The sequence below is a fragment of the Peromyscus eremicus genome, chromosome 8b (genome assembly GCF_949786415.1).
Source record: "Peromyscus eremicus chromosome 8b, PerEre_H2_v1, whole genome shotgun sequence".
Taxonomy (NCBI): domain Eukaryota; kingdom Metazoa; phylum Chordata; class Mammalia; order Rodentia; family Cricetidae; genus Peromyscus; species Peromyscus eremicus.
Window position 1 is genome coordinate 32,228,992 of NC_081424.1, and position 22,148 is coordinate 32,251,139.

The 22,148-nt window shown below is 39.8% G+C and overlaps 1 protein-coding gene across 1 annotated transcript in view; it reads right to left on the bottom strand.

Moving 5' to 3' along the window:
- The window catches only part of Moxd1 (monooxygenase DBH like 1), a 77,608-nt gene that overhangs the window by 22,963 nt on the left and 32,497 nt on the right, over positions 1–22,148 (bottom strand). Inside the window, exons 5-7 of the mRNA XM_059272991.1 lie at positions 2,652–2,831; positions 2,252–2,354; positions 231–397 (exon numbers count right to left, since the gene is read on the bottom strand). Of these exons, the coding sequence (XP_059128974.1) occupies positions 231–397; positions 2,252–2,354; positions 2,652–2,831 (450 nt within the window). The remainder of the gene's footprint in view (positions 1–230; positions 398–2,251; positions 2,355–2,651; positions 2,832–22,148) is intronic.

Sequence of the window (22,148 nt, forward strand, 5' to 3'; positions counted from 1 at the left end):
GTAGCCAAGAAAGGAGAAGACACCTCAGCATTTCTGCCGCCCCCATCATTCTCTTCCAGCCCTTGAGAGTTAACAGAGACAGTCAAAGGTCCTACTGGAATTACACCAACATCTTTACAAGATGCTGTTCGTGAACGCATCATAAACATGCAAGGAAACTTGGACAACACAATATCTAAGACCATGTGCTAATCTGGAGATGGCAGCTCGAGAGTTGTGACACAGCTTACCTCCTCCAGGCACTCCAGAGTGCAGTGACCCTCAGAACGGAACTCGGGCATCCCTGGAGGAATTGTATGGAAGAGGCTCACCCAGAGGCCAGCCTCAATCACTCCTGCGTCATATTTCCTAATATCAGTGGTATGGAAAAACCTCAGCCCAGAACTGTCTATTAAGCCTGTAACAACAGCAAGTAACAAAGAGTGAATTGGAACACTTTTAAAAGAGCTTTCACATTCATCTGAAATGGGCCATTAATGGGTTTATTTAATGGAAATTAAAATTAAAATGAGGAAAAGGAATACAGGCAGTAATGACTGGAAGACAAAAGTTAGCTTTGTGAAGAGAAGTCACCAGATTGTCTATGATCATTGCAGACCCACACAACATGCTATGGAGGATATATTTGAGTGATCTGGTGGAGATGTTTCACAATTATCTAACACAATGGCAGAACAAAAAATGTTCAAGTCATTCATTATAAAATTGAATACCATAGAAATTTTATTTCTTATTGTTTGGGGGTGACATTTTACTCTTACAGTTATAAACCATTCGTCTTAGAAATCATCTATGGATAGAGAAAACTACTAAAAGTTAACTCTATACAGTCTATTAACATTCTCTTCATCCATAACAAACTCATCAGATGGTTAAGGGTTGATACGCGAACAGTTATGTGGTGGGCATTGTGGGGTTAAAAGAAAAATAACACATTCTTTGCCATGACATGTCACTGAAGGGAGGGAGAACATGTGACCCAGATACTATAAACCTGTAATTAATTTGATTAATTGAAACCTTTCCCAGAAGTACCTCGACGTATATCTATGAAGAATCTGTTTTTACAAGGAAAACTTTACAGACTTCCACCACATCCATCTGACTTAATGGGGTCAACAAAGAAATACTGTCATACTGTCAGATACATCCCTTTTGTATCAACTGGCGGAAACATATAACGTTATTTTAATTGTTTCCCTTTCCTACCAGACTGTAACTTTGGTTTGTGTCATTTTGTTTCGTTTTGAGTCCGGGTCTCACTATGTAGACCAAACTGGCTTCAAACCGCTGATCCTTTTCTCCCAGGTCCCAAGTGTTGGGATTACAGGCGTGCACCATATACACAGCAAAGACTATAACTTCTATGAGTGAGAGAGTATCTTTTTCACTCATATTAATCTTTAAGCACAGAACAAAGCACATAGTTGATGTTCGTGTTTGCGGAAACATTGTGGATTAAAATAATTAAGATTGCCTTCATTGGAGAACTCACATGGACTCTACTAAGTGTTTCAGAGGGTTCGTCCATGACTATTACAGTAGAGAGCATGGGGACAGGCAGGCACGGCACTGGAGAGCAACAGCTGAGAGTTTGCATGTTGAGACAACAACCATGAGAAAAAGAGCTAACTGGGAATGACTGGCGTGGGCTTCTAAAGCTCCTAAGTCCACCCACCTCCAGTGACACACCTCCTCCAACACGCAACAACTCCTAATCCTTTCCAAACAATTCCACCACCTGGGGACCACGTATTGAAATGAGCCTATGGGTGCCATTATCATTTAAACCTGTCTCAAACATCCTGTCTCAAAAAATGAGGTGGAGGGCAATTGAGGAAGACACTTAAAAATGGATCTCTTGTCTGCATATGAGAGGGAAAGGGGGAGAGAGGAACAGAGGGAGGGAGGGAAAATTATTTTAAGCACCACATATAATTGGAACTAATTTATATCACAAAAGGAACTTCCATTTTCCTACTGCCTGGTGGGAAATATGAGAATGTATTCTTAGGATTTGTGACCATATATGCCCGTTTGTCTAGACGCCTCTGGGCCATGGCTACTGTCCTAGTGTGTAATTCTGAATGGCAGAATTCCTGTTTGGCTTCAAAAAGCACCCTCATTTGGATGGCAACTGTACAGGTTAACACTTTCTAATACAGAGTTCCATATTTCACTTCAACTATGTTACAGACAACAGTCACATGACATTTGAAAAACTGGCAGTTAAAACAAAGAAAGAACTTACCTTTCTTATGCGTGGGATTATCATAATGGACTTCTAAAAGCACATACTGAGGATCCAGTGGCGTGCCCAGGGATAATCCAACATGAGGTGGATAGGTAAAGCCCTAAATATGGAAAAAAAAAAAAACTTCATGAAATAGTAACCCGTGGAAGTCCTTAAGAGTTCTGGTTCTCAAACCCAACCATTCCCACAAGACACTTCAGGTTTGGAACAATACTGTTCATCAAGCACAGATGAAATATAGTCATTTAAGGGAAGAATCCTTTCCTATAAAAGTATAAATACAAGTAAATCTTTATGTATTTTTGTGTGACAGTGGTGTTTTTCTACCACAATCATACATTCAGGAGAAGCACAGTCAAATAACTGGCTATGAATTGTTCATCATCATCAACATTACCTCTCCGCCAATGGCCCAGGCAAAAATCACAGTTTCACAGGTCAAGAAGGCGTCAGGCATATTTGGGTGGTAGCACTCGTGGCCATAGTCCAGAACACTGTCATTGAAGGTGCTGCTACACTGGTAGAGCAGGATGTGGTGGACCAGGCCCTCATGGCCCCTCTCTATCACTGGTTCAACCTACACACATACAAATAAGAGGGAGGGTGTCACAAACGGCAGCACCTTACAACATCCCAGAGCGAGCAGGAAAACAACATCAATGGTTGTTCGGCCTTCAAAGGAATATCCCTCTCTGTTATATAAAGGGCACTGAGATCCAAGTAAGCTTTGTCCTGAAGATGGCGGTGACGGTGATGATGCTAGATGGATGGATGATAACAACAAAGATGAGACAATCATGTATTTCAAAAGTTGCCGGTCTTCACCAGTTTTCCCTTTTCATCATGTTTAGCTCGTGTCTCTTTCCGTTATCTATTCTGGAATAAAACTTACTGTCTCCCAGGCTCCTCACTTTGTATTGCTATTATTCCTTCATATGTTTCCCCTCACAGAGAAAATATATACCAGGGCTACTGGTACAAACTCTCTGTCTCCTTCTTCTCCACCTCAAAATATTATCCTTACCTTACCAGAAGTAACAGATGATATCTTGATAATTTCTATATAGACATGGGCTGGGCATGAAATGGGGGCTCAATAATGGATACTTTTATTTTAATGATAAAGGTTGCATTCTAACAACAACATGGGAGGCTGGAATTTGGGAGTCAAAAACCCCAACTATTAGTGACGGACTACTATGACATTTCTTGAGTTGTGAAGGGGAATCTGAAGCCAGTTAAATGGAAAGGACAATTGGCACTGATGGTGAACATGCTCCTTCCCATCGGCTTCTTTGTAAGTCTTCTTCATAGCACTTGTGTCCTTCAAGATACTTGTGTCCATTTCATCCAGGAACATGCGAACCCAACCAGAACAAGTCATCAGGTCACCCTTCCAGAGATCCCCACACTCATGAAACAGGAGCTTGGGCTGAGGGTGTGGGCATCAGCTCTAGAGGGCCCTGCGATGCTCTAGGTGTTCTGGCATCCTCAGAGCTCAGCAACACTCTTGCTTTAGCTCTCAGTCCTCACGTGCAGGCACTGCATCCAGAAACCTTTGCTCTCCAATTCAGAATGCAGATGCAGATGAAGCATCTTCAGCCTTTTTCTTCTAGGGCATTGCACCTGTTATTTCTGTAGATTTTCTCCATTTGGTAGGAAGATCCGAACAGCGAAAAGGGCATGGGATGTAGTGGGTAGAGATTTGAAGTAAGCTGCTACTAGAGTCAACCTTTTAAATTAGATTCTGTTTGGTATTACCACTTACCCACTTACGGCCCACATTTATGGCAACAGGTTAGCACATGGCTTATCTTTAAAGGCCTCAAGTCCTGAAGCCATAGACTATTTTTTCATTTGCTTGAAAATGACAGTTATGGTTTAAGCATGATACAAAATTAGCCATGATTTCCCAGAAGTCTAATTCAGAACTTACAGAACTTCTACCAAACTTTTGTTTCCATATCTAGTCTGAACTGTCTTGTCATACTATAGACTTATTTGGATGCTTTGGTCCACCCGCAAAGACAAAATAAGGATCTCAACAGCCGTATATTCAAATCCATGTGAGGTTTCTGTTACATGCCTTGGAAAAGTTCAAGCAGAGCCTGGAGTCTGCATAGAATTCGGCAAAATGGAACTCAGAAGGGGCCACAAGGACAGGGAAGAGTTGGCTGTCACCAAGACAGCTCCACCAAGGCCTAGTGAGAGGGGGCTAAGAGTATGTGATACAGGGTGATGGTTGAGTTTAGGGAGCTCTAAATACCACTTAAAAAATCTTTTAGGAGCAAATCTTCATTGTTACAGGAAGCATTGAAACAAAAATCAAGCTTCTTGATTACAATACCTTCTTGGAATAACAATAATATCTCTCCTTTATCCAGCAACTCCCGTGTGCCAACCACAGGATCACTCTTTGTTTCTGTATCTGGTCTACACACTTCATATTAACTGCATAGCTTTATGCTAACGGTCTGCACCTTATCAACGAGAAAACTGAGATTCTGAGAGAGTAGGCAACAAGCCACAGATACTGTAGTTATGGAGTGGGAGATAAAGATGAGAAACCAGACCGCTCCGAGTCCAAAGTCTCTTCCGATGAGAACATGCTGTGGCGGGAAGGTGTGTTGGAAAGCCACCAATGCTACAAGCCGCTGCCAGTGGGATAGAGATGAAAGGCTACAGTAAGCCTAGCTGGAGACAGCTGGTAGGAGAGAATGGCATCACAGGTTAATGCCAGGAGGTTCTTTGGGGCACAACTAACAAGAGGCACCACCCAAAGCTCCCATCAGAGAAGCTGTATCAGGCCAGAAGTCTTATGCTGGGGTCTACTGATCTTCTTACTTCCCCTGTCCCTTGACCTTTTAATATATTCTTTTCTTAAAGAGAACAAAAGGCAACATGTCTGCAGTGAACCTGCCAAAGCTTCAAGGAGAAATTGATTATGATTCCATCTATACATTACAAATTGAAGGTACAACCTAAAAAAAATAAAATAAGGATTTTTTGAGAAGTAAACTACTTATAAAACAGAAAGGAAACTTGATGCAGACCTAGGTACTGACTGTGAGAGAAAAGGAAAAGTAGTTTGGAAGAATCAAAATCCTTTGGAACATAAAGGGGTTGGAGAGGGAAGGGGGAAAGAGAAGAAAGCACTCTAGCCCTGCCCCCACCTTGACCTAGGATAGAATGTCTTTGTGGTTTCAAGATGGCCTGCTTGCAACTATTTATTCTAGCATCCCAGAGAGCTGATACATCACCTGTTCTAAATTTTGTACCATAAATTAACAATTTTCAGGTCTGTACGTTTATATAGAGGCCGTGACTGCCCCTGCAATTGTTTGGAACACAGAGAGCACAAGGATACACGTGTCCCTTGTGACTAATACTACCTTTATCTAAAGCTAAACCTTTGTGTATTTTGCCTTAGTTTTGATGTGGCAGTAAAAAAGGGAGAAGTCCCTTTCTTGTCCTATGGGACTGGGCTAAGCCTAACCACAGAGCACTGGTGACTAGAGTTCTTTGGAGCGATTTCCATTTTCTCATTCTTCCAAGTTATCTGCCTAAGATGTGGTTCCTTGCTTGCTGGAACATGAGTAGAGGAGTGGAATGAAGCTGTCCAAAAACAACTTGCGATTCAATAAATTAAAGTTTAAAACCAAGGGGAGAGGCGATGGGAGGAATCTGGGATGAGCTGGAATTTTTGTAAACTCCTATCACCTTTTCTGGTTCCTGGCGCTCCCTTCATGTATCCCTCTCCCCAACCAGCCCCAAGTTAGTGTGCATGGGAAAGTCCATAAACTCTCTCGCTCTGACAAAGGGCATCCAGAGGTGAGCTGGCTCTTAAAGTGGTGCTACCTCTGAGGTCCCCAGCAGAGCTAGTACTGTTGGTTGGTCTCTGCGTGATCTCATTGACATGCTCACATCAAGATGGTAGGAGAAATGTCTACCCTCACCTGCCCTGGCCTTGCCCTCATCTCTGAAATGGATGACATGAGCATAATAATGTATTCAACCAGATTGTGTATGGAATGGAGTCTTCATACCACAAGTATTCCACTATGAAAGCAAGTCAGGGATCAAAGCAAAGCATGACTTGATGTGGCTTCTAAGGCCCAACAAGAATGAACTTGGCAGCTAAAGGAGGTGACAATAAGAAGAGGTCAAACTGGGGTAGACATGGGGAAAAAAAAGAATAAAGAGACAAAAGTAGGGAGAGGAGAATTCTGGGAAATCATTCACCCCTTACTGCAGTCCAGAATTCTCATGAGAATTACCATCTTATACATATCACAACCTACCAGCTCAGATCTATATGTCCTTGGTTTTTTTTTTTTTGTTTGTTTGTTTTTTTAACTATAAGAAACAATCTGCTCCTCTTAAAAGATGGTCAGTATGAGGTCAGCAGATACCACAAGTGATGTGCTTCTGCACAGGGGAAGAAGCCCCAGTGCAGTGGGTACCACAAAGTTGGAACATAGAGAAGAGATGGACCCAGGGAAGCTTTACTATCTAAGGTTTATTAATTCAGTTCCTTCTCTGCCATTTGGAGGTTTAGTCACCTTTCCTCCTAAGCTGATATATTCCTTTTCCTCCCAAGCTGGTTCACTTTGTTGTTGTTTTACTTTGTTTTTTGTTTGTTTTTTGACACTGGCAATCCAAAGCTCTCAAAACATGAATACAGATCACCAATTCTTCTGTGTGTAAGATGAATCTTAAAAGGTCTTATTAATAAAAACAAACCCAGAGTATTGGGGTGAATGCTGAATGATCAAAGAAACAGAATAAGCCACAGCCACCTCACCTTTACAATTCCTCAGCTGATTCTGTTTCCTCAAACTGAAAGCCTCTGTGCCCTTATCCAAATGGAGCTCAGCTGAACTGCTGCTGAAAGCTTAACAAGGCTCTAGTTCCTGTTCCTCGCAACTTATATACCTTTCTGCTTTCTGCCATCACTTCCTGGGATTAAAGGCATGTGTCACCATGCCTAGCTGTTTCCAGTGTGGCTTTGAACTCACAGAGATCTGGATGGATCTCTGCCTTCGGAATGCTAAGATTAAATGTGTGTGTGCCAACATTTTCTGGCCTCTATGTCTGTCTGGTGGCTGTTCTGTCCTCTGACCCCAGATAAGTTTATTAGAGTGCACAATATATTGGGGAACACAATATCACCACATCCTTGTGTCCTGCATACACCACCTTGAAGTTGTCTTTTTTCTTATCTTAGAAATATTGGCACCTAAAGTTGTTCTTATTTACTATTTTAACTAGATCTGGGAAAGTTATCAGTTATTTCAGTGAATTCCCTGTAAAAGCTGTAAGAGAGAGAGAAAGAATAAAACACAGTCTCTTGCTGTGGGATGTCTTTCTGTATGCTGTGAATATGTGTGACTTCCATTGGATAATAAATAAAGCTGTTTTGGCCTATGGCAAGAAAGCTTACAGCAAGGCAGGAAATTCAAGCAGAGATACAGATAGAAGAAAGGTGGACTCGAGAGACATCAGCCTCTGCCGAAGGAGCAACAAGATGCCAACAGACCAGTAATGCCACGGCCGTATGGCAACATATAGATTAATAAGAATGGGTTAATTTAAGATGAAAGAGCTAGCTAGCCAGAATCTGAAGCCTTAGGCCATACAGGTTATAATTAATATAAGCTTCTGATTGATTATAAACGTCTGAGGAACCGAGGGTGGAAGAGATTTGTCCAGACTGTTGGGCCAGGTGGGACTGAGAAACATTCTGGCTACAGCCTCTAGTGTATAGACCTTTATCTTTTGCCTACTGGCTCCTGAGTTCTCACACAGGCTTTAGTATTTAAGCTGTTTCACTTGATGAACATGCAAGTTCCCTTCAGAAAGGTAACACATTGCAACTGATAGCCATTTATATCTGAAGGGAATCCAAATAACCTTATTAAATAAAACATTGAATATTGAGAACATGCTGAGAGACATCTTCAGAAGGTCTTTCATGTTTCTCTCCAATCAGTTATCCTAGCCCACACTTTCCATGCACACACATAGAGCAAGGATCTCCTGTGAAAGCAGGGAGCAGCCCTCAGCAGTTAACAGTGCCAATATCTGGTTCTCAAATAGAACTTTGCTATATTGACAGTACATGTCTTAGAAGTTTGGTGTGATAGCTCAACTCATGTGTATAACACTGACCAAATCTAGGGAGACAGGAGGTCCCCCTCTTTATCATTCATGTTTGGACCCACCAGGGGCCAACCTTTCAGATCTTCACATTAGTGCCTTTATTTTGGACTTCTCAAAGGCCAGAATGATAATCAAACTTCTGTTCTTTATAAATTCCAAGGTCTGAAGTATTTTGTTATAGCAGCATAAGCAATCTAAGGCAGATGTTTGGACACCTGCCCTCTGACAGCACTCCAGGTACTAGCCAGTCTCCCCAAGACAGCATTTTGCACACTGGCAATCTGAGCCATATATGGCAGCTGATCAGAGGAGCATTCTTTTCTGACATTCATGGCCTTCTTTCCTTAACTAGCTGCACGTTATCCACACAGTCCTATTAACACAAATTCCCAGGCATTGAGCCCCCAAATTTCTTCTTACACACATCTATTCTTGCCACAATAACCCATTCCTTCACTTCCCCCTCATCCCATCAGTCTCCTTTATTCAACTTACTTACTAACATCTAACTCCTTCTTGGGACCTATTTTGTTTCTTTGGATATCTCCTCTGAATCTGGCTCATATTTGTCTTGTTTCTCTTAGTTTACCTCAGGATGCAGTACTGTGTTCACAGCCTGATACCAGAGTCTGCGTTTTGAATCCTAGGTCTGCCACTCACGGGGTTTGTGATCTGATGCCCCTTTCTTTACCTTGGCAAAACTCAGTTTTCTTTTTTACAAGCAGAAATCCAAATCCAATTTTCATATATTATAAAAACTGAATGAGAAGTGCCTTCAACACATAGCTTACAGTAAATACTAGTAAAAACTGTTCTGAGTTCAGTCCAACTTAGTAGGTAGTTACATTTCTTTCACTGAATGCACTTATTTCACAAGCTTTTTCCTCCCTTAGAGGAGCAACTCACTGTTTTTCTCATGCTGCCAATGGAACAGAGGTTTGCAAAACCTCGTGTGCGTGTGCGTGTGCGTGTGTGTGTGTGTGTGTGTAGTGTACACAAATGTGCAAGAGAGTTCACAAAACACATCATGGAGACAAACTCCTGCACACACATGTACACCCATCCATACTAACAAGTATGTACAACACACAAAGAGACACATATACACAAAGAACATGCTAGATATTCTCTGACATGATATTGCTTAAGCCCTTATAAGTGTGCATAGTTTTTGAAAGATGTATTGTTTTGTATGCTTCAAACATGCTATGACATAAATAACATTTCAAATGCTGAGAACTTACAGAGCTAACTGTGTATACAGTTCATATATATGTGGTTTGAATCTTTCACGCTATAATAAAAATGGTTTAGAGAACATTCAAAGAATTTTATTTTAAACAATATATGGTCTTTGGTGCAGCAATAAGTCAAAGGAATGAATATAGCTAGACTTATGACAGATCTACCCAGATAGACAGACATGGATCAACTTGGTATATGGTGCTTGAACGCTGTAGAAACAGGGATCCTTTTCCATAACTACATATCACAGAGTGACAAGGAAGTCATAGCTATGCAATGGCATGCATGCATATACCAACTTTATTTATGTATCCCACTCCCCATCCTGGAGAAGAAAACTAAATGTAGCAGAAGAAAGAATTGGGAGCAGCGCTCCGCTGAGCAAAGATAAGTAAAATAATGGAGAATGTATTTGCAAATCTGTGCCAAAGGGAGGGTGAGATCCTTACTATAAAATAATGACAAGTCAACGACACAATAGTGAAAGCAGACAAAGTACACGAACTCAATGTTTATGTAACCGCATCTCCGGTTACAGAGAAAAAGAGGTCACAACTGAGTTATGATTAAGTATATGCAAACGAGAACAAAATAACATGTTCATTTATCTACCACACTAGAAACACTTAGATCTGTTTTTTTAATTCAACTTTAGTCCATTGTTTAAATTTTATTTTCTTATTTCTTTAACCAAAATCCTTATGATTTGAAATCACACACACACACACACACACACACACACACACACACACACACACACGCACAGCGCGCGCTCGCGCGCGCGCTGTGTGTGTAAAGAGCAAATAATACCAAAACAGACAGGTTTTCATATAGATATAGATATATAGAAAGATAATTTTTTGGAAAAATACAAGAAGATATTAGTGACGTTTTGTGAAGAGCTTGGGCAGTAGAATTCAGGGCACTTTGCTATTTACTTTAACAATTTGATTGGTTTTGCTGTGAAGAAAATGTTAATTCATAGTACACGTTTAAAATTCCGATTTTGTCACAAAATGCCTATGGCAAGTTACTTAACATTATGAGTCTCCATTTCCTATCTTGTAAGGTGGTCATAAAGACATGCTGAATTAGAAATCTCCTACAGTAGAGAGTGGACACAAAAGCATCAACCCAGGATTAACGCTCATGTTTCTCTCCATAACTTATTTCTTTGAAAATTATATTTATTGTGGGCTACCATAGTTAATTAGGAAGAGTCTGTATAAACCTTCAAAAATATTTATGTCTATTCACCAAATTCTCCACATACTAATTTACAGTTTGATAGAAGCAGGTTGTGGTGTGCTATGGCCCAGAAGGACTACAGAAAATAATATGCATCATATTTCTCAAGAACTTAAAAGAAAAGATTTCAAATGTCTTCAGCATAAAAAAATGAGCAATTTTGAGGATACAGGAATATGTATCCTGATTTCAATATTATTCAACATGTACATATGCACTGAGTCATTACATAGTCTTCATCTATGCACAATTTTCATGTTTTTATATATCAGCTAAACTTTCTAACTTAAATGTTATAAATATTTACTTTCCAAATACTAAGTTAATATAACACAATTAATCTCATTTTATAATTTTTATTTAAAATTTATATTTAGAATAGTAATTAATTACAGTAGATTTGGAGATAGGCTTGTCAAACAATGTATATATTCCTTTTGAAGACTCAGATATGGCCCCTGAGGCTTTTGTCTCTTATAATATCCAAGACAGTTTTCTTATTCAAACCTGGTGTCAAAACTTCCTTGACATCTTTATCCCACATTGAGAGGAGGCCAGCATGTCTCCTGGATGCTACATTGCATATTTTCTAATTTCTGAGCTATCATTCACTTCCAGGTCTCCTTTGAAGATCAGCCTGTTGGGCTCCATCTTTGTTGTTGTTGGGGGTATATCTTTATTCTATTTTATTATTTTTTAAATGTATGATTTCAGGGTCTTAATGCCAATCATGATGGAACAGAACTTAACATATGATTCTCATGATAAAAATGTCATAGCTCCAAATTAGAAGTGGAAAAAGATTTTCATTTAGTCCAATCTAACTTATAAACAAAACCAAGTTGAATGTATCAATTAAATCCTTCATGTTTTAAGTCTTGTTTTAACTTCATTCTACTGTATATATTTAAAAAATATGTATATATAAATATATATTCCTTGTAATACTATATATATATCACTTTTCATCCTGAAATTTTGATTCCTATATTAAATATAATGCATTATAATAATTTTGGAAGTTTTAAATAAAATATACTATTTTAGTATTTATTCATCATAATTTAACAATGAATTTATTTGCTGGGGGAATTCAATAACTGAGGTGTCTTGTTTTATCTTCTGAGAATAGGGAAATAATACAATGGCAGTTTTTATTCCTTCAGACATAATCTATAGATTAGATCTAATTGCACCCAGTACAAATTAGGAACATTGCTTCATGCAGAATTCTGTGCTGGATTTTATCCTCAAACCCCAGAATTCCTTACTCTTTTAAAGGCTTTCAAAGTAAATTCTGTTTTATCAGTAACGAAAGCAGGACACTGAAGTTGTTTTTCTCTGAGATTCAAAATAAACTTGCTTTAGACCTGATAACCAATTGGCTCATTGACTATTACTTTGCTTTCCTGAACTTTGGTTTCATCTGTGAAGTGTCTGTAAGCAGTGCAACACGGCTCCTCTGGCCAGGCTTTCAGTTAAACACAGACTCCTCAGATATAGGTCACCCCTTTAAAGTTCATTCATTCTAGAGAGAAAACAGATGTGCTGAACATTGTTAGAACTCACCATCACTTACTCCACACAGTCTAGATTTAAGTCATTGATTTCACAAAGATTTACTAAGCTCCTGGAACCTGTGCCCAGTGCTGAAGATCAAAGATGGCATGACAGTCGTCCCAGGTTAAGACAGATGCTACGATGATGACTGCCATTTGTGCATTTGTACACACACACACACACACACACACACACACACACACACACACCACTCCACATATATTACCTGCATTACCTCATTTAATTTCATGTAATCTTTATGCAATGTCGAGATTCATATTTACTATTTTCATTTTATAAACAAAGAAACTGAGGACCAGTTAAGTAATGTGAACACATTGACACAAGTTCTGAGCCTGAATTTGCCCTTGGAGTTTACTGGTTTCAGTCTCCTTTTGAGGGTGATACAGCTTGTCAGCTGCTCTTACCTGTCTAGGCTGCTGGGGAAGAACAGAGCGAGGACTGAGGTCAGGAAAGGCATTAGAGTGAGACCCAAAACAATTTTATATTCCAGCATTATTTCAAAAAGTCACTTTAGTTTATGGAATAATTCTTTTTGGCTGAAAAGGGGAAATATTTTTAATTAGAAAGGTCATATTGTCCTTTTTATTAATCTGTGGTTCATCATTCCTAGAATTGAGACAGACAGTCTAGGAGTGGCGAGGTGGTTCAGTGGGCAAAGCGCCTGCTGGATGAGCATGGTGACCTGAGTTTGAATGCTGGCATGCAGGTAAAAGCTGCACGCACGAGTGTGCGTCTCTACCCCCAGCTGTGGGGATGTGACGAAAAGAAGATCCCAGGTGCCTGCTGGCCAGCCAGTCTATCCCAAACACGACAAACTCTGGGTTCACTGAAAGATTCTTTGCCTCAAAAAATTACGTGGAGAGCAATTGAGGAGAACACCCGATGTGGATGTCTAACCTCCATACCTACACACACACACACACACACACACACACACACACACACACACACACGAGGGAAAAGGGAACATGGTCTTTTGGATTTTATAAAAGTTGATAAGGTGACAGATTTTTGTTGTTATGACTTTATGTGTTTAAACAGAAGATACTCATTAAATATGTCACCATCCATAGGACAATTGCATCAAAAGGAGAAAATAACAACCCCAGTCGTCTGAGATCGTGACTGGGTTAAACACTGATGTCACTGCCTGTGGGTGACTCTCCTCTCTACATAGGTAATTCCCACTCTAGGAAGTCTGTCTGTCTTCATAAACAGGCCCACACTGAATTTGCCTTAAAGCATTTAGGGCTCCTGCTGCCTTCCAGGTATGTGAATATGTTAGTCTTTTCCCATAGATGTCGATGTTCTGAGAGCATGGCAAATGTCTTATTAGAATTTGCAGTTGTTTGCTTGCATTATATTTAATAAACTAGTGCATAGAGAAAGTATTTTTGCATTCCTCACATAGCAATTCCCCGAAGTGAATTCACACTTTGTAATGTTTATTTTACCCCTCATCACCCCCACTGAATCCAGCAAATTTCTGCATTCTCTCCAGGTACTTCCAGTGATAAATCCACTCATCACTATGAGTCTCAAGCACAAACTTGAGTTCATTAGTCTCAATAGAGCTCATCTTTTTTCCCCCTAAACATATTGCCTCCTTTTTAAATAAAGCAAATGCCATGGCTTTGCCAGAATTTAAACATCCTTAGATTGTGAGCCATAGAAATTGCATTGAAAACTGGATCCAGTTACAAATGAAACATAATAAAATGGGTGATTTATTCTATATTCGGGTATTTTCCCAGGCAGATAAAAGCCACAGTCCATTTAAACTTTGTAACTCAGAGTCTCCTTAGGTGCTCAAAGAGAAGGTTTACAGTCTTAGAAATGTGGTCTGTCTCTTTTCTTAGCAGAGGAGGAAGAGATCTGGGGAGCTGATGAATTGAGTTGTAGTCGTCATTCTAAGAAAGAACTTACTTTCCCCTCTCCCTTTCGAACCATGACTTCATTTTAGATGTTTATTACAACCCTATCGCCTAACATTGAATGAAGTGACACACCAACCTCCTCCTCTGCAACAGCTCTCCTGGGCATCTCTCCTGGTCCTCAAGGCTGCTTCCTTCCTTCTCATCCCCGCCCCGTCCTGATACCTCTGGCTGAACTCCTAGCTCTAGAGATCCGAACTCTAAAGTCTACAGCACATCACTCCATCTCTCCAGTCCAACCACAGTAGTTCTGGCTAGGGAAATGACCCAGTAGGGAACATGCTTGACTACTAAATATGAGGATCCCAGTTTGACACTCACTACCCAAGGAAAAACTGGGTGCAACAGAACATGCCGTACCCATCATCCCAACACTTGGAAGGCCGGCAGGAGGAGTCCCAGTCTTGCTGGCCTGGCAGTCTGGACAAGTCATTGAGCTCCAGGTTCAGTGAAAGACCCTTTCTCAAAAAATCAGGTGGAAAACCAATGGATTCTGCTTGCTGAACTCTTCCTCCACAGTCTCATGCTTGTACACATGTGCTCACATACACATGTGCTTGGTTTTTGCTCCAGAAAAACTCATTTCAGAGACCAGCATTGGAAGGCAGCGACAGGCAGATACTGACAGCTCCCCAAAAAGATTAGGTGTCTGGCTCCGAGACCCTGTCTCAAGGCAATAAGACAGAGAATTATAGAAGAAGACCTCCAATGACCTGCTTTGTCCTCTGTATGTATGCATAGGGACACATACCCACACATTTACATGCAGCACACTCATACATGTACAGAGAGGGGAAGAGGTGGGGAAAAAAACACACACACACAAACCTCTCTCTCACCCCAACCCCAAAATACAGACTTTATTTTATGACCTACCATGGATTATCTTTCCGGTCCTTTTACAAACCCTTCAAATACTCCCAAGACTACCTTTTCCTCTATGCCTTTGGCCATGTCCTTCTAAACTTCTAAATCCCAAGTCTGAGAAAAGAAAGTTGGAGCCCCTCAGAACTTGAGCTTCCGACAGAAGGATAACAAGATTTTCCAAACATCCCTTACAACCAACCATGTTTTTAGCCATCAGTTGGCAATGACCAACATACACAGTGATAAGAGGATGTGGTGATGTATTGTGTACTCCAATAAAGCTTGCTTGAGGATCAGATTAGACACAGAGGCCAGACAGTGGTGGCACACACACCCTTAATCCTATCACTCAGGATGCAGAGATCCATCTGGATCTCTGTGAGTTCAAGGCCACACTGGAAACAGAGCCAGGCAGTGGTGGCACACACCTTTAATCCCAGTACTGGAAAGCACACATGCCTTTAATCCCAGGAAGTGATGGTAGGGTGGAGAAAGGTATATAAGGCATGAGGAAATAGGAACTAAAGCAGTTCAGCTGAGACCATTTCGGGTGAGGACTCGGAGGATTTCAATCAGAAGATTCATGGAGTTGGTGAGGTGAGAGGTGGTGGCTGTGGCTTGCTGTACTTCTCTGATTTTTCAGCTTTCACCCTGATATCCGGCTCTGGGCTTTTTATTAAAAGACCACCGAAGATTTGAACAACAGAGAAGAGAGTCTCACATCCTGCTGGTAATGTGAGAGATGTGTTAGAACCTGACCTGGTAAGTATATTTAAATGCATAATGTCTACACCTACCCTTGACCCAGTGCATCTTGTAATCTAACCTACAGAAATGAAACCATCAATGCTTAAGGTTATGCTTACAACAGCAAAAAAACCTCAGGTCATTTTGAATGTTCGTCAGGGAGAGATGGCTGCAGAAACACGACTTAAAAAGAACAGAGGAATAAAATAGGAAGTAAAGGCTGTTATATTTTAACCTGTAAAAAAAAAAAAAGTGTGAGGGCTAGAGAAACGGCTCAACAGTTAAGAGCACTGGCTATTCTTCCAGATGACCTAGGTTCAGTTTCTGGCACCCACGTGACAGCTCACAACTGTCTGTAACTCCAGTTCCAGGAGATATGACACCTCTACACAGACATATGTGCAGGAAAACACCAACGCACATAAAATAAAGTAAATAAATAAATAAATAAATAAACAAATAAATAAATAGTGTGGTAATTTTATTTGAATTTCAAAGTAACTTTACAAAAAAGGGAATATAATATTGTATTTCTTTAAGTATAAAATTATAAAGAATACACACACATGTTATCATTGGTCAACTTCCTCCTGGAAGTGGAAAAAGGAGAAAGGCCTCACTATTTTTTTTAAATGCTTCTCACTCTTACTTGTTTTAACAAGTATATAGATTTTGGATTTGGTTAATTTTGATGTGTTATTTTTTGTTTGCAAGCTTTTTGTATTAAATTAATGAAATTAAAACATAAACAGGAAAATATTTGAGGAATTAAAATAAAAACAACTATCATTGCATTGGAAATGAAGCAAGCCCACGCAGAGAGTATTCTCAGGCTGGAAAATAGAGTACTATCTTAAGAGCTGAGGACATGCTCCTTCATCCTCCCAGTGGGGAGTGATCAGAATAAGGTTGCTTTGACTTCTTTTCAAGACCTTCAAAGGCCAGTGCGGGAGAACACAGTGTGACATGGCGAAGATTTCCCATTACTAACTCAAGCTGAAGATATAAATTATTTCATAAATGCTAACTTTTAGCACCTCAATAAATAGTATTTGGAAATATGTGACCACATCAGCAAACTGTCGGAAAATTTTAATAGCTATATAAGTGGAAAACATTTCTCAGAGAACTGCCGTTCCCTGTTTATCGTTAACAAAGATGAACTTAATTCTCTGACCTTGTAAGTTTAGTTTGGTTGTAAATCTTACAAACCTAACCTATCCCAGGAGAGAGCTTACCCAACAAAGTGTGTTGGCAGTCATCTCTTAAGTGTCTAGAATGGAGAAATGAAAAGTAAAGATAGTCAAAATATTGAATTCCAAGATAAAAATACATCTCATGGAATCCAGTCAGCTGTAAACAAATACATTTCAATTATCTACTCAGAAATGTCATGAAACAGTCAATGAAATCAAAGTGAATTTCCAACTGCTTTGAATTATTGGATAATTACGTCCAAGCAATTAGAGATTTTTCAAAAGCTCTGAAAATTCTTTAATTATAGGTTATTAAAAGATGACCCAGTAGAAAACACTATAAGTACTACATATATATGTATATCATCTGGAAATTCTTTTCAATTTCACATGTTAAAAAAGAGACACAGATGAGCAAGTAACAGCAATGTATGACTTAAATTTAAATCCTAGTTTAATTAACAGGTTGAGGAAGTTTTGTTTTGTTTTTTTCTTTCTCTCGCTAGACTTCATTTTGAACAACCATGAGATAAAATGTTGACAAAAGCAGACCACTAGTTTACACTGTCAGAGGAAGAAAGGTGACAGTAAGTTGACAGTGTTGCATCCATCAACCTTGAGTGCTCTCTAAAGATTTTCAAATAAGTTCCAAAGCATCTTGTAAACAGGTATCATATCTGTTTTGCCAATACAGAAACCAAGACTCAGAGAAGTTACTGAAGGTGAAGGGTAGGGCAAGCATTTTAAGCCATCCCTGTGAGCTGCAAGTCAAGGCCCTTCAACCTCAGCTAAACTAAATAAAATTAAACAGATTCAGTTCTTGGTGTTCATTATGCTCATATTACCTATGAATAAAAGTATGAATATAGGAGACCTGAGTATTAGACTCTGACAGCCTTCCTATCCTTCCTGCCTCCATCTCTGTGACTTCAGAAAAGATGCCTGTCATTTCTGAGCCTTGCTTTGTTTTTTTGAACAATTCCTGGCGGTTAAGTAAAACAGTGTTTAGGGATACAATGAGCAATCATAAGTGTGTGTTCTCTAAAACTCGGCCCTTTTTAAGCATTTTCATTTATGTACGGGTATGCACACTAACACCATGATCGTGACCGTTAAAGGAAAAGCACAGTGGCATTTTTCCCTCACGGGCTGTTGTAGCCACTGTCATGATGAGGAACTTGTGTTGAACTTCCCCCCAAAGGGATGAATTTTACCTCAAAGTTATGGGTCAGAAATCAACTACTGTGGATATAATAACTAGTTTTATGGTGGAAGTGATTATAGAAAAAAGATGAAAAGATGGGAATATGGTTTAGCAGTTGAAGTACTTGATGCAAAAGCAAGATGACCGAATCCATGTAAACGCAGGTAGGGATGGGATTCGTCTGTAATTCCAGCATAAGAAGGCAAAGGCAGGGCATCCCTAAAATATACTGGCTTGAGAGATAACTGTATGGGGTTAGCTTGAAGGCTGATGTTACAACTCAAAAGGACAAGGAGGGAGAATGACCAAAGAAGATTCCTGACGTCAACCTCAAGCTTCCATATACCAAGGGCGGGCACACACACACACACACACACACACACACACACACACACACACACTCCGACACACAAATGTGCACACACACACAGAAACATACATGCACATGTGTATATATACCAAATAGTTACACATGCATGAAATGAAAAAAAAATATATGGAGGGTTTAATATTTAAGAGAATCAAATATAGAGTTCAGATAGGTGGCTTTAACATGACTGTAGCTAGAGTTTTCCTGGTCCTGTCTGGCCCACGGTCAGGACAAATCTCTCTCACCTGCCAGTCCCACAGCTGCTCAGACCCAACCAAGTAAACACACAGAGACTTGTATTACTTATACACTGTATGGCCATGTCAGGCTTCTTGCTAACTGTTTTTATATCTTAAATTAACCCATTTCTATTAATCTATAAGTTGCCACGTGGCTTGTGGCTTACCATTATCTTAACATCTGCTTCTCATCATGGCGGCTGGCAGCATCTCTCTGCCTCAGCTTTCCACTTCCCAGAATTCTCCTCTCTCCTTGTCCTGCCTATACTTCCTGCTTGGCTACTAACCAATCAGCACTTTATTTATCAATCATCCACAGCACATGACAAATTTTCTTTTTCTTTTTTGAGGCAGAGGTTTGCTACAATATCAAGGGCTGCTCTCAAACTCATGATCCTCCCGCCTCAGCCTCCAGAGTGCTGAAGTTATAGATGTACACCAGCATGTCTGGTTAAAGCAATATTTTTCTTAAATGTTGGACAATAAGGAAATAATCTTGATATCATTTTAGGTCTGCATGTCAATAAAGTAGAAAGCTGAATTATACAAACATCTTCTCCACAGAAGCCCACAGGTATGGTACACATTTGAACTGTAATAAAGGGTGAACAACATTGAGATGGGGACAGACATTACTCCAATGAACTCAAGTTGTAGCCCCCAAGGAAGATCCCTTCGTTTCCATGAGAACTGAAGGGCTATTACCCAAATCTTAGGAACAGTCACAGCTTCACTTCTGATAGTTATACGCATGTGCATGTAATTATGAGGTAGCCTTGATATCTATTACAGAAAGTATGATGCAATTTGCCCAAGTTTTAACACTAAATGAAGTTGTGAACCCCACACAATGATATCATTCAAGACAAAAATCTGTAACTCCATTTAGGTATGAAAGGCTACAGTATGCAGCCCCTTACAATATTTCACAATTTTGTCTTGCACGGTTAGGGCATTCGATGATTTAAAAAAAAATGTGGTTTCCCTGACAAGAAGTCACTGTGCATTCAAATTTGACATATTTAGACTAAGGATCTGAAACTGAGCCAGCAGCTGCTTGCGCCTTGGCTCTGGTACAAGCAGATGCTGGTTATAGCATCAGTGCTTTTTGCCACATGTGGAACCAAATGGAGCTTCCTCCATACTGATGTGTAATGTTTCAGAATGCTAAAGACAAAGCAAAGGCCTTAGGTTTTAGTCAATAGGTGCTGTTTTCTACAGATACAGTAGTCCCATTTAAGGCTAAAGTAACTAGAGTGCTGTTCATGGTTACTTTTACAACTGACAGTCTTCCTCAAGGAGAAGGATGCCAAGAGGAGAATGATCAGCCACAGGCAAGTTACTTAACTTGTTGGGCTATAGTTTCCCACTTGTGGAATGAAGTGACATTGTCTCTTTTGTGGGTTTCTATGTGAGGATGGACAGAGCTCTCAGTGAGCCTCGAAACTTATGGTTTTATGTTAATACCAAGTCTGTCCCAGAGAGCTTGCTTCCAGTCATCCTCAGTACACCACCACTTCTTCCCACTTGAAATCTGTCTCCTTCGTATCATCTCCAAATTAGTGTTTCCATAGGACATGGAACTGTACCCTACTATGGGATAATCCTTCTGGATGCTGTGAATATGTACTACTCTCATTGGTTAATAATAAAGCTGACTGGCTCATAGCAAGGCAGGATAAAGTTAGGCAGGACAATCAAACTCAGGACTGGGGAAGAACAGCAAAATCAGAGAGATATGAGTCAGTTGCCCAAAAAAGCAAGATGTTAGAGGACGAGTAAAGTCATGAGCTACGTGGCAATATATAGATCAATAAAAATGGGTAATTTAAATGTAAGAGCTAGTTAGTAATAAGCCTGAGCTATCAGCTGAGCATTTATGAGTAATATACGCCTCTGAGTAGTTATTTGGGAATTGGCAGGCAGGACAGGAAATGTCTGTTTGTAGTATTCAAACTCTACTGCTCTTCTTCTTTTACTTCTTCTACCATGAAGTTGGGCACAAAGGTCTACAAGTTAGTTGTATGTATGGGCTCTCTTAACTTCTGCATATGCACATTTTCTCCTTATAGGGGCTGTGAGTTCCTTCATGTAGATGGCTATTATGTTACATGACTTTTATGTGATAAAAAGACAGGGCACTGACTACTGTCTGAAGTAGACACTCCATAGGCACTCACTTATCCTTTGCAATTTAAAAGTGTCAGATGAAACGATGGTTCTGGTAGTTAAGATATGTACTGGGCATAGTAAGCATGTATCTAGATTGTACTGTTTATTAATGTTGCATATATTTCAGGGCTTCCTTGAGCTGAGAAACTATAGATATCAAGAACATGCTAAAAGCTATTGCCAGGTGGTAGTGGTATACACCTTTAATCCCAGCTCTTAGGGAGCAGAGGCAGGAAGATCTCTGAGTTCTGAGTTCAAGGCCAACCTGGTTTACAAAGCTAGTTCTAGGATGGCCAGGGGCTATACAGAGAAAACCTGTCTCAAAAAAAAGTTATTTATTTAGTCTTGCTTTTACTTAACATTTAAAATACAGATACGGTGATTCAGTGAGAATTTGGTTTCAGTGATGAAACAGTTTCTCTAAGATTTGGTGAGATTTTGAGTGATGAAATGATTTAAAGAAATTCACCTCTTATAAGTCTGCTAGGCAACCTTCAGTATTGTTTCTAGAATATCATTACATTATAAACATTACTGTCTCCACATAATGTCAGTGCATCAGTTTCAATAGAACATAAGACTCTTTTCCTTCATGAACAAAGCATCCTCGAGCTCTGAAGTGGCTCAGGTTTTATAATAGAGTGCAGCTGTGGCTCCAGGATGCAGCTGGGTTTCCAGCTTCTCTATTTCTGCAAATACACATACAATGCACCAAGGAATAAATGATGCCAATACCATAGACTGTTGCATTATAAGATTTGTTTTTAATACTGCTTTGTGTATGTCTATTCTTGCCTGAGTTCATACATTCTTCATCTCATGTGTGTGCCATCCCACAGAGGGCAGACAAAAGCATTGGATCCCCTAAGCTGAAGTTAGATGGCATTATGAGCCACCATGTGGATACTGGAAATAAAACCTGGGCC